The sequence below is a fragment of the Pseudorasbora parva genome, chromosome 20 (assembly GCF_024679245.1).
Source record: "Pseudorasbora parva isolate DD20220531a chromosome 20, ASM2467924v1, whole genome shotgun sequence".
In the NCBI taxonomy this organism is placed as follows: Eukaryota; Metazoa; Chordata; class Actinopteri; order Cypriniformes; family Gobionidae; genus Pseudorasbora; species Pseudorasbora parva.
This window is the reverse complement of record NC_090191.1, coordinates 2,497,158-2,512,410: the sequence shown is the minus strand read 5'-3', so window position 1 is coordinate 2,512,410 and position 15,253 is coordinate 2,497,158. Positions and strand designations below refer to the sequence as shown.

Genomic DNA, 15,253 nt, shown 5'->3' with positions numbered 1-15,253 from the left:
ACATAGCCTACCGTAATAAAGCCGCCTCTGACATGATACAAGTGCAAACATTTGCTTCCTTTTCCAGCTTATTATTGGTCAAATACACTCAAAGAATTAGCAGTGCACATCTGGAAGAGTATTAATGTAAACACAGTCGCAAACAGTTCAGGAAGAACGAGTAACAGATCCATGCGTCCGTTAGTCTTAAAGGGACCACAGTCATTTGATATTCAAACTACAAAAAGACAAACGATCACACTGCTCTTGACTGATCAACTTGTGTAACTGTAATAGTTTCATCTGTACGCTATTGAATTTTTTTCCAAAGAACATTATCCAATGTTGTTTTAAATGTAATTACTATGCATTTTTTTCATTCAGTTTCTTATCTGAATGTTAGACCTACCTGAAAAAATAAAGCTATCTATTTAATTTGTATCTTCTATTCTATTGCATTTATTTGTGCTATTGTTTGTAATCTGTTTATTTGTTCTTATTTTATTACTGTTTACTCGTCTTTTTAAATTCAATTTACCATTCGAAATCAAGCTTTCTTGTGCTGTGTGTAAGCTATTGCAACACAATTACCCCACTGTAAAAAATACATTGAGATAGCAAAAATTTGTGAGATAATTTTAATAGTAATTTATCAATTGATAAATAATTGTTCAAATCAAAACGATGCCCAACCCTAAGGAACATGCTGTCCACATTAATTTTTAGTAGAAAATAACAATGAATAATAACAAGTTATGTTGTCCTATTAAGCATCTTATCTTTTTTTTTTTTACTGTGGTATCGATTTAGTATCGATATATCGATATTTTAGTCTGGTATCGTATCGAAGTCATAATATTGGTATCATGACAACACTAATATATATATACATATATTTATATATATGAGATTTTTAAAAACTTGGATAAAACTTCAGTAGAGAATCTACAATTGGAAACAGAAGCACGACCAACGCCGCCTGCAGGGCTGAATTAGTCCTGTACCTGCTGAACATTGAGATCCAGAAGAGATGTGTTCAGGTTCTGGCATCAACTACATCAGTCTGATTCTGATTCAGTCTGATATAAGTCTCCTCACTAATGAAACCTCAGCAGAGTCTCTTCCACTGACTCCTCTAGCTCTTCAACTAGTCCATCAAACTCAACTCCCGATTGACCACAGCTACAACCCCAAAACTATTATCAAAGAAATTGACAAAACCGAAGACACTTATGATGAATCACTAAAAACACATTTGACCTCAAAATACCTGTCAATTATCTAGTTATTAAACAATTGAAAGAAAGACAAATCCTGTCCAAATACAGATTGAGTGACCATGATCTAGAATCTAGATATAGAGAGAGGAAGACCTAGACAAACATGGACAGAGAGAGAGCAGAGGATCTGCAGACACTGTGATCTACAGCAAACACTTTCTACTCATCTGTACTAAATATCACAATGTAAGAGAAACATTTCTGGCAGATTTGAAACACTGACTCCATCATTCACTGATACTGAGAAAATGTTATTCATGCTTGGAGAAGATGCGAGCAAAGCCGCACTCAGGGCACAATATGTGTTAGCCATTCACAATGTTAGAGACAGTTAACTCTAGAGAGACCTGCTTCATTTAATCACTTCTTTAGATGGATTTGATTGACACTTACTCACTATGCTACATTTGACAAGATCTGTATAATAAATATATATATAGTGGTGGAATGTAACAAAGTACAAATACTTTGTTACTTTACTTAAGTAACTTTTTCACATATCTGTACTTTAGTTAAAGCTGCACTCCGTAACTTTTTGCACTCTAGTGGTTAATAAACAGAACTGCATGCATCTTGAGGAAGAACATTGCAGCCAGAGCTACTTCTCTCTGTTTATGTCTATGGCGGATCACTGTGCTCCTCCGCAGCGGTACCTACCAGTCTGGCCTGAAATAGTCCCAATATAAACACTGTGCTCCTTTGTGATGCACAGCCAGGCTAATAAAGATAATTTGAAATTGAAAATGACTGAGTTCAGCTTTGAGAATGAAACCAACCTGTTTGTTCCTCAGTTTCTTCATGTTTGACTCTCAATGTTTCTTCAGTCTTCACGTCTTCACTCTCCTCTTTAATAAACGCCATCTTTGTTTGGTCCTCAGTTTCTCCATGTTTGACTCTCAATGTTTCTTCAATCTTCACGTCTTCACTCTCCTCTTTAATAAACGCCATCTTTGAGATAAGAATAATCACAGAAATAAAAAACACATCCAAACTAAATCAGTAGTTCAGTCACTGGTAAGAGAGTCAGTCAGAGTGAGAGTTAATGGCCTTAAATGATCTGATTCGACAACAACAAACTCTCTAAACACTACAAATCAATAAAAGATAACGATTTATATAGCAGGTTCATATTTAGACATGTTATGATAAATGTATTCATCTGTAGATTACATTTAATAGATTACACTTCTGTAAGAACATTAGCAGTTGCTTTACAGTTTTCATTTGTGTTTGCTGTTTTTGTAACATTTACACATTTAACTTTATTACATTTAATTTGGCTAACTTTAGGCATATAAGACCATATTTAACAACAGAGGCAGCAAAACTATTAATGCACTCAATGATTTTTGCTCATGCTTTACTATCTGGTCACAAGCAAACACAACAACTTTAAAATCAATCGACTCTCTTTACAAACAGACACTCAAAATATTTCTAATAATTATCATCATTACAATACTGTTCAAATACATAACCTATTGAGTTTTGATGGTAGGCTACTAAACATTTTGTTTACATTATAAGAAAATAATGTCGAACAACGAGAGCAATTACTAGAGGAGACTGTGTTGAACAGTTTAGATGGACAACATTTGGGTGATCAGTCTTATCAGTTAAAGCCATTCATTACTGGAATACTCTACTAACTCAATTAACGGATACTACAAATTACTCAACATTTAAATAGACACTAAAGGAATGGCTAAAAGCTAATCAAACTCGTTATCACATGTAATTATATATTTTTTAATGTTCCTGCTATTATTATCATCTCTAGGAGTGCTACTGTGTCCGTGATTTGGCACTATATTACTTTGATACCAATTCTTTGTGTTTGATAAATGTTTTATTATTTGTGGATGATAGTGAATTTAATGCATAGATTGTATTTACATGTGATAATTTACTCTCCATGTTTATGCTAAACTGATTCATGATATATAGAGAGAAATGAGACGCATCTTTTCTGTTACACATGTGTGAATGAAAAATAAAGTTAATTAATGTTAGAAAACGCATTATAATGTAAAGTTCAATAATCAAACATTCATTTAACTGTTCTTGTTGAAACTATAACATTGACCGAACAGTTTTTATTGATTTAAACACTTTAAAAGCTTAAAACACAAACCTTTCTTCAGCAGAATCACAACAGATGCGAAGCGCGGCGCAGCCTTATGACGTCACATCTCCACTACAAAATAAAAGTCCTGATCACACGCTCAGGTCACAGATGTGTAGAGACATTCACATTCAAACAATAAAACACACATCAATGTAATTCTTGAATACATATTTAAATGTGTGTTGGTCAGTGATGTGCTAAAAATAACTACCAACGAAAGAGTTTGAACCACATCTAATATGTGAGATTCAGTCAATGCTAAACACAAATGTTTGTGTGCAGAAATCATTTATAAAAGGGGCAGAGAACTTTTAATTTGTTTAAATTTATTTTTTTTAAACTTATTTAGTTTATTAAGTTTAATCAAAGCCAGTAAACGTTGGTTGATATATTTTGTCTATATCATTTTATAATATAGTGCCACAGACTCAACAAATATTTTGTGATTTCTCCAAAGCTTTTGATAGCATCCAGTCTTCTGTATTTCACTCATTAAGAATGGCATTGGAGGAAAAGTTTTTGAGGTATTGAAATCTATGTATTCTAAACTTAAATCATGTGTGAAAGGAACTGATGGTTTAACAGGATATTTTGGCTGAAGCACTGGTGTACGACAGGGCTGCATGAGTTCACTTTTGTTTAATATTTTCCTAAATGAATATATAACCTGTTCAAGGAAAATTGTAAAAGTAAAAGTAAGCTTAAAAAAAGCCTAAATCTGATTGGCTAAAGAATATGACCGATCCGGGTGGGAGTAGCCTGACAAGCCAGACCCACATCAAGATGTTTGGTCTGGAAACTCACCATAGACAGGGCTCAATCTGAGGGGCGGGATAAACGGTTGTCTTTCAAACTCCCTCTGCACGCGATAGGATAGCACTACACCAACCAGAGCACGAAGGTGAAACAGAGCTCGCTGACAGATTAAACATTCGCCGTATCCGGTCGGCTAAACTCCGAACACATCCTGAGTTGAGTTGAATTGAGTTGTTGCCTAGCAACGAGGGGGGGAGGACTCCCCCTTGTCCTGTTACCTGAAAAAGATTAACCAAGACTCTTTAACTACAGACCTTCAGCAATTCTCCTCTGTTGATCTCTCCTCAGTCTCTGAGTCGGTTGACTTCTACAACAAGTCTCTGAGCAGCCTTTTAGATCTTCACGCACCTGTCAAAACTAGAATGGTCACCTTCTCGCGCTCAGCACCCTGGTACACCAGCGAACTGCGGAAGATGAAGACGGTTGGGCGTGTACTTGAGAGGCGTCTCAAGCTCTCAGGACTCACTGTTCATAGGCAAGCCTATAGAGATCATCAGAAGGCCTACGCAAGGTCCTTGACAGATGCTCAGTCACAGTTCTACTCTTGCATCATCAACAATAACCCTGGAAACTCCAAGAAGCTTTTCTCCACTATAAATCACATCCTCAAACCGCAAACTCACTCTTTTTCAGAAGCCACAGAAGAGAGGTGCAATACGTTCATGACCTTTTTTAGGAACAAATTAGACAACATCCACTTGCTTCTATCTAGCACCTCCGCTCTGCCTGTCCCGTCTGTTGATCCACAGCCAGGGACCTTCCAACATCTCTGCTGCTTCTCCATCATCACACAGCTCGAGGTTGAGGACATTATCAGAAAAATGAAACCATCCACCTGTGCACTGGATCCTTTTCCTACAGCCTTGGTAAAATCTAACCTCTGTGTCTTAAGTCCATTTATTACCATGATTATTAATAATTCCCTCCAGGCTGTTCCTTCATCTCTAAAAACTGCTATCATCTGTTAGGTGTTGACAGTTTTGACCCATAGACCAGATATGCGAAATGAAGACCAGGAGTCAGGATGGTCAATCATCGGAGATAATTTTACTGAAGAATAGATTGCAGTTTCATCGGTAGAGTCAGCTTCAGAGTCTCTCAGGGCGGTGTCAGGGCAGACTCTACTCTACACAAAATTTCCACACCAGTTATACCAATTTCAAGGGCATGATTTACATCATTACAAACACGTGGAATATTACTGATTGGCATAAAGTCTAAACAATGTGTCACGCGAGAATAGATAGATGTTGTTGTTGTTGATCAGGATGTATACATCAGACAATCCCAAGATTGGGGTAGTGTTGACTTCAGGGGAGTCCTAGAAAGACGCCAAGAGGTCTAGGGTGTGAGAAAAGCGGTCCAATCCAGTCCATAGACCTGCACAGAACATGTAACACACACACACAAGTCTCGCACATCTCTCCTCCAAGGTTAGTGCAGCAGTGAGCTTATCAACAGGACAAGATATCAACACCACATGACAAACGGATCTCCAGAAAGAAAAGTATGACTAATGTCATCTACCTCATTCTATAAAGAAATATAAAGACAAAAATGTACTTCTATCAAAGGGGGAAAAAATCACACTATATAAATGGGAAGAAATCACAATTGGGAGACTCAAATCCTCCCACCCCTTCCTGTCCTGGGGTTACTAACAACAGGCGGGATTCACCTCTTGGCAGTTCTAACTTTCTCTCCAAGACTCTGTTGGTCAGGACCCAGAGATAGAGGTCAGGCTATCTATGTCAGGACCCAGAGATAGAGGTCAGGCTATCTATGTCAGGGCACATAGATAGGGGTCAGACTGTCTTTATCAGACCGTCTCTGGAAAGCAAATTAGACACCATACAGCAGACATAGAGTCAAAATCATATTAAATAATAGTTAAATGTATTAATAATCAAATAAAATTGATTTGTTAATAATTCATTATTTTGAAAGGATTATAACTGATTATTTAATTCATGAGGTTATTAAAAATCATTCAAAAGGATAAGATGCATTTGATGAAGAGGCAAGGGTGCTCACTCCCCCCTTCACATCAGACCACTTCCAAAAAAACCTATTTTAGACCCAGCTGTTAATGACAACTACAGGCCCATCTCCAACCTCCCATACCTCTCTAAGGTGCTGGAAAAAGTTGTTGCTGCACAGCTTCAGGTCCATTTGGAGCATAACAATCTTTTTGAGAAATTTCAGTCTGGTTTCTGCTCATGACACAGCACAGAAACAGCTTTGGTCAGGGTCACAAACGATCTATTGATGGCGGCAGATGAGGGTTCCCCATCCCTTCTCATCCTCCTGGACTTAACTGCAGCTTTCGATACAGTTGACCATAACATCCTCCTTCACCGTTTACATTCCACCATCGGTCTCTCTGACTCGGTCCACAACTGGTTTTCTTCTTATCTCACTGGGAGAACTGAAAATGTTGCGTTAGGAGAAGCTACATCCCTGTCACACAATAGCTGACTGATTAAACATTCGCCGTATTCGGTCGGCTAAACTCCGAACACATCTTCCCTTTTTAAGAATGACTTCAGTGCCGCTCTGTTCTTTTCTCAGAGAAAAGCTCAACTCCAAGTCTTCCAGAGTCGCGGTCAGAGCTAATTCGAAAGACCGCCGCCGTTCGCCAGTTTCTGTGTTTACTAGAAGCATGCAAACGCAACTCGGCCGTCGTCATTATGGCCCCGCCCGCCGACTCTATACACGATGTGATTGGCCCGTCCAGATTTTGAGGAACACAGCCCAGAATGGTATTGAGAGTTCCTGGACGACACTTGTGGGCAAATTAAATTTGCTGCCGCTAGGGTGCGTCTAGATTTCTAGGCTAGAGAGCTGCACCTTTGAAGGCCACATTTGAAGTGCGATTGCGTCACAGCGGTGCGACGAAGGCTGCCGTAATTCATGAGCGACTTTAAAATGCGCCCTTCGGTTCTCAGGCAAAGGAAGGGTACAGCAGATGGAACCTTCCCACAACTTCGCAGCCTTCCCTATCCCAGAATTCATAGCACACTGGTGACTACAGGATTTGACTGGTCCGCATTCCCGCGGCACTTGATCAGGTTTCCCAGTTAAAGACGGTATAGCGGTCTGTAACTCAAGTGTAGCCTGGATACTATTGAACACAACAGCGCAAGCGCTTGAAGTTAATAAAACGTTTTTTTTTTTTTGCATTTTGCACAGTTCCCAGTTCCCTGCCCTGAGCAACCAAGATAAACTTTAATTCCCCAATTTTTAAATGCTATTTATTTCTCAACCATTCTCTCAAGAAGAGGAATCAGTCCATTATCACCCTTTTCGCTGTTTCTTTCTTTTTTTCATACACTTACTTTAAATAGCCTTCTGCGCGGGGCTGTATTTTCGTCCCGCTCCCGCTATGCACCGCACCATTCCGCTCGCGCAAAATTCACTCCGTGATCACCCGCTATAAATTATTTTATTCCCGACCCGACTCATCCAGCTAAATTTAGATTTTGTTTCCAGAATCTATCTTTTTAATGTCCCTAGACTTCCGGTTTGGTGAAATGGAGTAGACACGCGTTAATTCTCGCTCCCACATATTTTTTTCATCCCTGTTCGCCTTAATCCCACTATTTACTCCCATTTTACCACTAAGTGAACATCATCTTTGCTATATACATATGAGCTTTTGATAATGGCAGCTAAATTGGCGAAACAAGGTAAAAAGGATCAGAAAGCCGAAGCGTGCGGAGATGACGGTAAAGAGGTCAGCATGCCAGCTATCGCTAACCTTCTGGAGGAACACTGGCTCGCTCTTTCTACGGACTTTAAAGCCGCCGTTTCGACACTGGAGGTAAAGTTAGACCAAATTCAGGCTACCGTGACGGATCATGCTTTGAGGATTGCTTCGCTCGAGACACACGCAAATTCACAGGATGAGCGCACACATGCTTTGGAAACGACCTGTGCTGCGCTAACAGAAAGCAACGCAAAACTACTTGCCAAAGTTGTGGATCTCGAGTCGCGCAGTCGTCGAAATAATATAAGAATTATAGGTCTACCCGAATCAATTGAAGGTCCCCGACCATCTGTTTTCTTCTCTGAACTGCTCGCGGAAGTGTTTGGGGATGGAGTCCTCGAATCCCCGCCAGAATGTGATCGAGCTCACCGGTCACTCTCCGTTAAACCGAAGCCGGGGCAGAGGCCTAGGCCTGTTATCATTCGGCTGCACAAGTCTCAACAGAAGGAAAAGATCATCCGTAAGGCCAGAGCGACGAGGGGAAAACTTCACTACTGCGGTACACCCATCGCTATTTACGAAGATTATGCTCCGGAGGTGCTGGAACAACGTTCTAAGTACAGAGAGGTACTGTCTGAGTTATACAATCTTGGCCTAAAACCAGCGCTGCTGTTCCCGGCCAGGCTCACTATCATAACGAAAGATGGCGCCAGGAGAAGATTTGCATCGGTCGCTGAAGCCAGGGATTATATTTCATCTATGCGTCCTGCTGCTGAGGTCTAAACTTGTAATGAAAAATGGGCAGTCATTTCGCTGGATCGGCTGACGACTCAAAAAAGCTACGATCGCTAAAGCCTTGGATTCCTATGCCAGCTTATGTGGGCTGTTTGCTTTTGTTTGGATTCTACACATGATCGTGTTATCGTTTTGTTTATTATATATTTATAAATGCCGTTTGTTCGGCATTTAACAGAGGCGTTGTTCCACGTGCACCTTCGTATCCACTTAACGTTAGTTCTAAAGTGTGATGGTGGTACTGACTCTTTTTCGTTGTGCCTCACGGTGCTTACAACACGTACTTTGTGCGATTTGATTAATTTTTGAGTCATTATGCTCATCCATTGCCCGTGAGACTAGTTCTGTTACTGTGGTGCCTACAGTATGCCTAGTCATGTGGAATGTACATTACATACTAGTACGTCTATACCATTTTTTTTCATCAATCAGCACTTTTTTCTACTACTTCTGCTTGGCTCTTCCAGTCTGGACCAATTATAATGTTTTTTTTTAATGGATTGTCTGGTGCCTCCTTTGGCACCTTAATGTAATCCAGTGCCTGCAAGACTTTGTAGTAGGGGAGTCTACAGTATGTGACTGTTAGAATATTTTTTTAAAATTATTATTATTATTATTATTTTTTTCTTAATATTTTTGGTTTACTTATGTTTGGATGTTGTGTTTTTTTCCTCTTTTTTTCTCTATTGACATTATTTATTTATATTTGTTTTTTTGTTTTTTTTTTAAATTAGGATTAAGCTTTGCTCTTCTTTGTTCACTTGTTATTACCCTTACAAAAATGGGTTAGTGTTTATAGGTGGTGGGAATGAGACGCTGGAAGCCTTGTATCGCTGTAAAGCGTTGAGCTGCGTTGCTCGGGTAATGTTTGTAGTTGGGGGGGTGTCCTTGAAGAGGCCACAAATAAAGTCTGTTTTTTTTTTTCTTCTTTTTTTTCTTTTCTCTCTCTCTCTCTCTATTGTTTTTGGTTTCTTTCTCCCCTCTCTTACCGTTACAGAAGCCCATGCTGCTCTAACTCACTTCAACATTATAGATGGCTACCGACACGTCAAAGATGGGTAAAGGTGTGCGTCTGATTTCCTGGAATGCTAAAGGAATGAATAAGGCCGTTAAGATTGGTAAGGTAATGACGCAGCTGCAACATTTGAAAGGGGATATTATGTTTTTACAGGAAACACATCTTAAAACTTCAGAAATCCAGCGCATCAAAAGGGCTTGGATGAGCTATGTATTCCATTCGAAATTTTCTGCTAGAGCTAGAGGGGCTGCCATTATTATTAGTAAGAATATATTGTTTGAGCCAAAACACATTATTGAAGATAATAATGGCCGTTATGTCATAGTATCAGGCCTGCTACAGAATTTTCCAGTAGTCCTAGTCTCTATCAATGCTCCTAATTGGGACGATGAACAATTTTTCACCAACCTAAAATACCAAACAGTGACAGCCATCACATACTGATGGGTGGCGACTTTAATCTGGTGCAAGACACAAGTCTCGATAGATCGTCTTCTAAGTAGGGCTGGGATAAACGATTATTTTTAAACGATTAAGCTAGCGATTATTTTTCCGATACATCGATTAATCTAACGATTAATTTTTCCTGTCCGATTCGGTTACGATTCGATTCAATTGTCGATTATCTCCCCATTAATTACCTAATAGCAATTTATACATGTTGATTTAATTATCTGAATGAAAAAAACTAATTCCTTAACATTGCAATATATGTTTATTGCTTTTAAAATTCCAAAGTAAAAAACTATACAAGAACAATGCATTCAATAAAATCATAAAGTGCACACACACACACACACACACACACACACACACACACACACACACACACACACACACACACAAATAAATAGCGAAGTATAAACCAACAACAAAGAAACACAATATACGATTTTTCTATGTATGCAACTCAGCCTACAGGCTATGCCCATCGATTAAATATCAACAAGTTGGTTAATCAAATCCAGGGACACACTGCAAGCGTGAGCGTCTCGGCTGCGTGGCGTGTCTGTTTTTGTTTCGGCTCCCACGTTGGAGTTTGCACACTGCCTGTACCGTCAATATCATAGATATGGTCAATAGGCTACTGCCGACGTTGTCTTTGCTGTATCAGTAGGCTATTTATGTTTAACATTAGGAATAGGGCTTCCCTCCGCATCAATAGCAGCAGCAGCGACGCGTCAGACACGCTTCTATTGTGCAGAGGCAGAGAAAACACCACGCAGCCCCGTGGCTGATCCGCAACAGAAACGCCACGCGCATCCGCGGCATGACAGTGAAAACAGTAACATGTAGAGTGCATTACGGGCGTCAATATTCCGTTTAAAACCGGAATAGTCCTGGGATGAAACTGTGCTCACTTAGAGGATGGATACCCTCGGTCACATCAGCGCGATTAGACAGTGAACATTTTAAATTTAAAACAGCTTATTATGTAGGTAGCCAATGTGCCCGATGCTTTCACTTGATGCAAACGTTTGTTTTTGTGATTAAAATACTAGGGCCGGGACTCGATTAAAAAAATTAATCTAATTAATTAGAGGCTTTGTAATTAATTAATCGAAATTAATCGCATTTTAATCGCACATAAATATTTGACCTGAGAACAATGAGAAGTAATTTTTCACATGTATTTTTAGTATACCATAATAATGACTGAATACATAAGCTTAATCAACAAAATATTGTTTATTTATTTCAGTCCAGCAGACCAGTGCAATGTTTGCCATTAAGTTAAGCAAAAGCATATTTGTGATATTTGAGGCTCGATGTGCTGCGGTGATACGCAAATTCCTTGTTGTATAGCTTGCACACTACCATGCTCTTGTCGACGCTTCCATTCTTTCGTTTTTTAAAACAAAATTTCCCATCCACGGGGCCAAGCAAAGCGGTCTCATCAGCTTCTTCGTTCATGTTCAGGCATGCCCTGCGTCTCAATCAGCTCCCTAGTTCCCTAGTCAGGGCACTGATCAGGACATAAGTCAATGGGCTGACTCCCTGATCAGTGCCCTGACTACTGAACTAGGGAGCGGATTGAGACGCACCCATGGTTTGTTGTTGTAGTTGTCACGCTAGTTGGTGTTCCAGTATAATCGGTCCGTTGAAACTGATTCATTGAAAAACGTTCCGCGGTGCAAAAATAAATGCGGTTAAATTTTTTATTTTTTTGCGTAATTAATTAACGCGTTAAAGTCACGTAATTAATTAATCTTAATTAACGCGTTAAAGTCCCGGCCCTATAAAATACATAAAATATTACCAAAACATCTGTCTTCCTGTGTGCAGAAATTTGTTTATGTAGCCATGACAACAAAACACGTGCATGCGCGCCTGTGTTAAGAGCTCTTGCTCCGTGCGCGCCGCGCGCCAACCCGCAAGCCTTGCACTTCTGAAAGTCTGAGGAGCCACTCGTGTTGCTACTATAGATATACATAATAAATAATATACGTAATTACATAATATACTTTATTATGTATATCTATGGTTGCTACTACTCTCCGGCGCCACCATCTTTATTTTGAGTCTGACGAATCGACGCGCATATTTTGCGTCAACGTATTTTTTGCGTTGTCCCAGCCCTACTTCTAAGCCAAGTAGTTTATCAAATTCTGCTAAAGTACTGCTTAACTGCTCATCTCACTTTGGAATTTCAGACCCCTGGAGGTCTAAAAACCCCCAGAGTAGAGTTTTTTCTTTTTTTTCCCTCCACACCATACCTTTTCCCGGATTGATTTTTTTTTGATTGACAATAAATTGCTGCATCTGGTTACTGCTAATGACTATCACCCTATAGTTGTTTCAGACCACGCCCCCACCTCGCTTGATATTAATCTTCCTCTAAGTAGTGCTGCCCCACCACTATGGAAATTTAGCTCTCATTTATTAGCAGATCATGAGTTTAAGAACTTTGTGGCCACTCAAATTAGTAATTACATTGAATTTAATGATACCCTTGAGGTAAAAAGTGGATTTTTGTGGGAAGCTCTTAAAGCCTTTGTTCGAGGCCAGATTATTTCTTTCACTTTGTGTCTTCGTAAGGCTGAAAGGGCCAAAAAGCAGGACATTTTGGATGCGATTTTCAAACTTGATGAAACATATGCCGTCTCCCCTTCTCCAGCCTTCTATAAAAAACGACTTTTATTACAATCAGAATTCGATAGTTTAATGACGCATGTTGTAGAGAGACAACTGCGGCAATCTAAACAGCGTTTTTTTGAACACGGTAATATGCCGGGCAGGCTTCTAGCCCAACAGGCCCGTGCGGCCAGTACCTCTAGATTAATTCAGAGAATTACTTCACCTAGTGGCAATCTTACTGCGGACCCAGCTGAAATCAATAGAGTTTTCTCGGATTTCTACGTTAACCTCTATACTTCTGAGTATTCTTCAGCGTCAGCAATAATTCCTAACCCCTTAGATTCATTATCATATCCGAGAATTGATGAAGGTATGGCAAAAGAATTAGGCAGCCCCATTTCCTCCCAAGAAATTCAAGTAGCAATCAAATCAATGCAAAATGGGAAATCTCCAGGCCCTGATGGGTTTACTGTTGAATTTTACAAGGCATACTCTATTTTACTAGCCCCCATTTTAGCAAGGATGTTCTACGATTACTTTCTAGAAGGCCAACTCCCAACGTCTCTATATATGGCTTCAATATTCTTGCTGTTAAAGAAGGACAGGGATCCCACTTCCTGCAGTAACTATAGCCTGATTTCTCTGCTAAATGTAGATTGTAAGATACTAGCTAAAATTCTTTCTCTTCGCCTCCAAAATGTAATGACATCCATAATTCCGTTAGATCAAACAGGTTTTACGTTAGGTAGGCATTCTTTCTTTAACACTCGTAGATTACTAAACATTATTTTCTCTCCCTCATCCAATACCCCCGAAGTCATAGTTTCTCTGGACGCAGAGAAAGCTTTCGATAGGGTTGAGTGGGAATACCTGTTCTTTGCATTAGAAAAATTCGGATTCGACCCCCAATTCATTTCTTGGATTCGACTCCTATATGCGTTCCCGGCTGCATCAGTGCACACAAATGGTGTTCGCTCGCCGGCCTTTTTGCTCCAACGGGGTACACGTCAAGGTTGCCCGCTCTCACCCTTATTGTTCAATATAGCCATTGAAACCTTGGCAATTTGGCTTCGTAGCCACGATGCATTTAAAGGGATCACACGCCATGGTAGGGTACATAAACTTTCTCTTTACGCAGACGATTTGTTATTGTACGTCTCTGACCCAATAGCCTCTCTCCCCCCTATACTATCCATTCTGGATCAGTTTGGCTGCCTATCAGGGTACAAGTTAAATTTCCAAAATAGCAAGCTATTTTGTGTAAACCAATTAGCTAAATCTCTTCCCCATTCTACATTTCCATTTAAATTGGCCTTGGATGGATTTAAATATCTGGGGATATTTATCATCAATTCGCTTAAAGACTTATTTTTTAAGAACTTTACGCCACTTTTGGACAAATGCAAGTCTGATTTTGCTAGGTGGAATTCCCTCTCCCTTTCTGTAATAGGTCGTGCAAACCTTATTAAAATGGTCATCCTGCCAAAGTTCTTGTATCTTTTTCAGCATGTTCCAGTCTGCATTAGTAAATCTTTTTTTACCAGTTTAGATCAGCAATTGAACGGATTCCTTTGGAATAATAAGCCGCCTCGCATCAGGAAATCAGTCCTTCAGCTTCCCAAATCTGAAGGGGGTTTAGCGCTTCCAAATTTCCGATACTACTTTTGGGCATGTAACATTAATAAACTACTTTACTGGGTTGGCTTCAAAGGATCTGCCTCTAGCCCACCGTGGGTATAGAGATATCCTCCTCTCGCTCTATACTTTCTAATGTCTGCTCCCAGCTTCCCCTTGGGGTACGCAAAATTTCAAGCAATCCAATAGTTATCAATACTATTAAGATTTGGCTTCAATTCAGGAAACAATTCGGTTTACACAATGCCTCAATTCATATGCCAATCTCAAATAATCATTTATTCCCCCCATCCCTCTCAGATAGCGTTTTTGATATTTGGGCAGCTAAGTGCCTGTCTACACTGAATGACCTGTATGAAAGCAATTTGTTCTCCTCTTTTTCTTCCTTATCAGCTAAATTCAACCTTCCTAATAGCCATCTTTTTCGATTTTTCCAAGTGAGGCACTTTACTCAAAAGTTGTTTCCTCATTACCCCAACCGGCCACCTGAATCAGAACTTGACTTACTCCTCAGCCTTGGCCCTGGTCATAAACAGCTGATATCTACCATTTATGGTAGAGTAATCTCCCTAACCTTATTTTCACTTGATTCCCTTAAGCAAACCTGGAAGCGGGACTTGGGCACTGACATTTCTGAGGACCAGTGGAAAAACATACTTGGTTTAGTTCATTCTTCATCTATTTGCGCCAGACATGCCCTAATACAATGTAAAGTGCTTCACAGAGCCCATTTCACTAATGCCAAGTTAGCTAAAATATTTCCTAACAGAACTGATGCCTGTAACCGATGCAGATAATCCCCAGCTGATCATCTT

The 15,253-nt window shown here is 39.7% G+C and overlaps 2 protein-coding genes across 2 annotated transcripts in view; both read right to left on the bottom strand.

The window, feature by feature from the left end:
* Positions 1-3,422, bottom strand: part of LOC137049246 (zinc finger protein 658B-like) — a 47,614-nt gene extending 44,192 nt beyond the window's left edge. Inside the window, exons 1-2 of the mRNA XM_067427740.1 lie at positions 3,394-3,422; positions 2,036-2,207 (exon numbers count right to left, since the gene is read on the bottom strand). Of these exons, the coding sequence (XP_067283841.1) occupies positions 2,036-2,207 (172 nt within the window). The 5' untranslated portion in view covers positions 3,394-3,422. The remainder of the gene's footprint in view (positions 1-2,035; positions 2,208-3,393) is intronic.
* LOC137049965 (zinc finger protein 91-like) overlaps positions 1-15,253 on the bottom strand; it is a 284,608-nt gene that overhangs the window by 140,835 nt on the left and 128,520 nt on the right. The gene's annotated exons all lie outside the window — the stretch shown is intronic.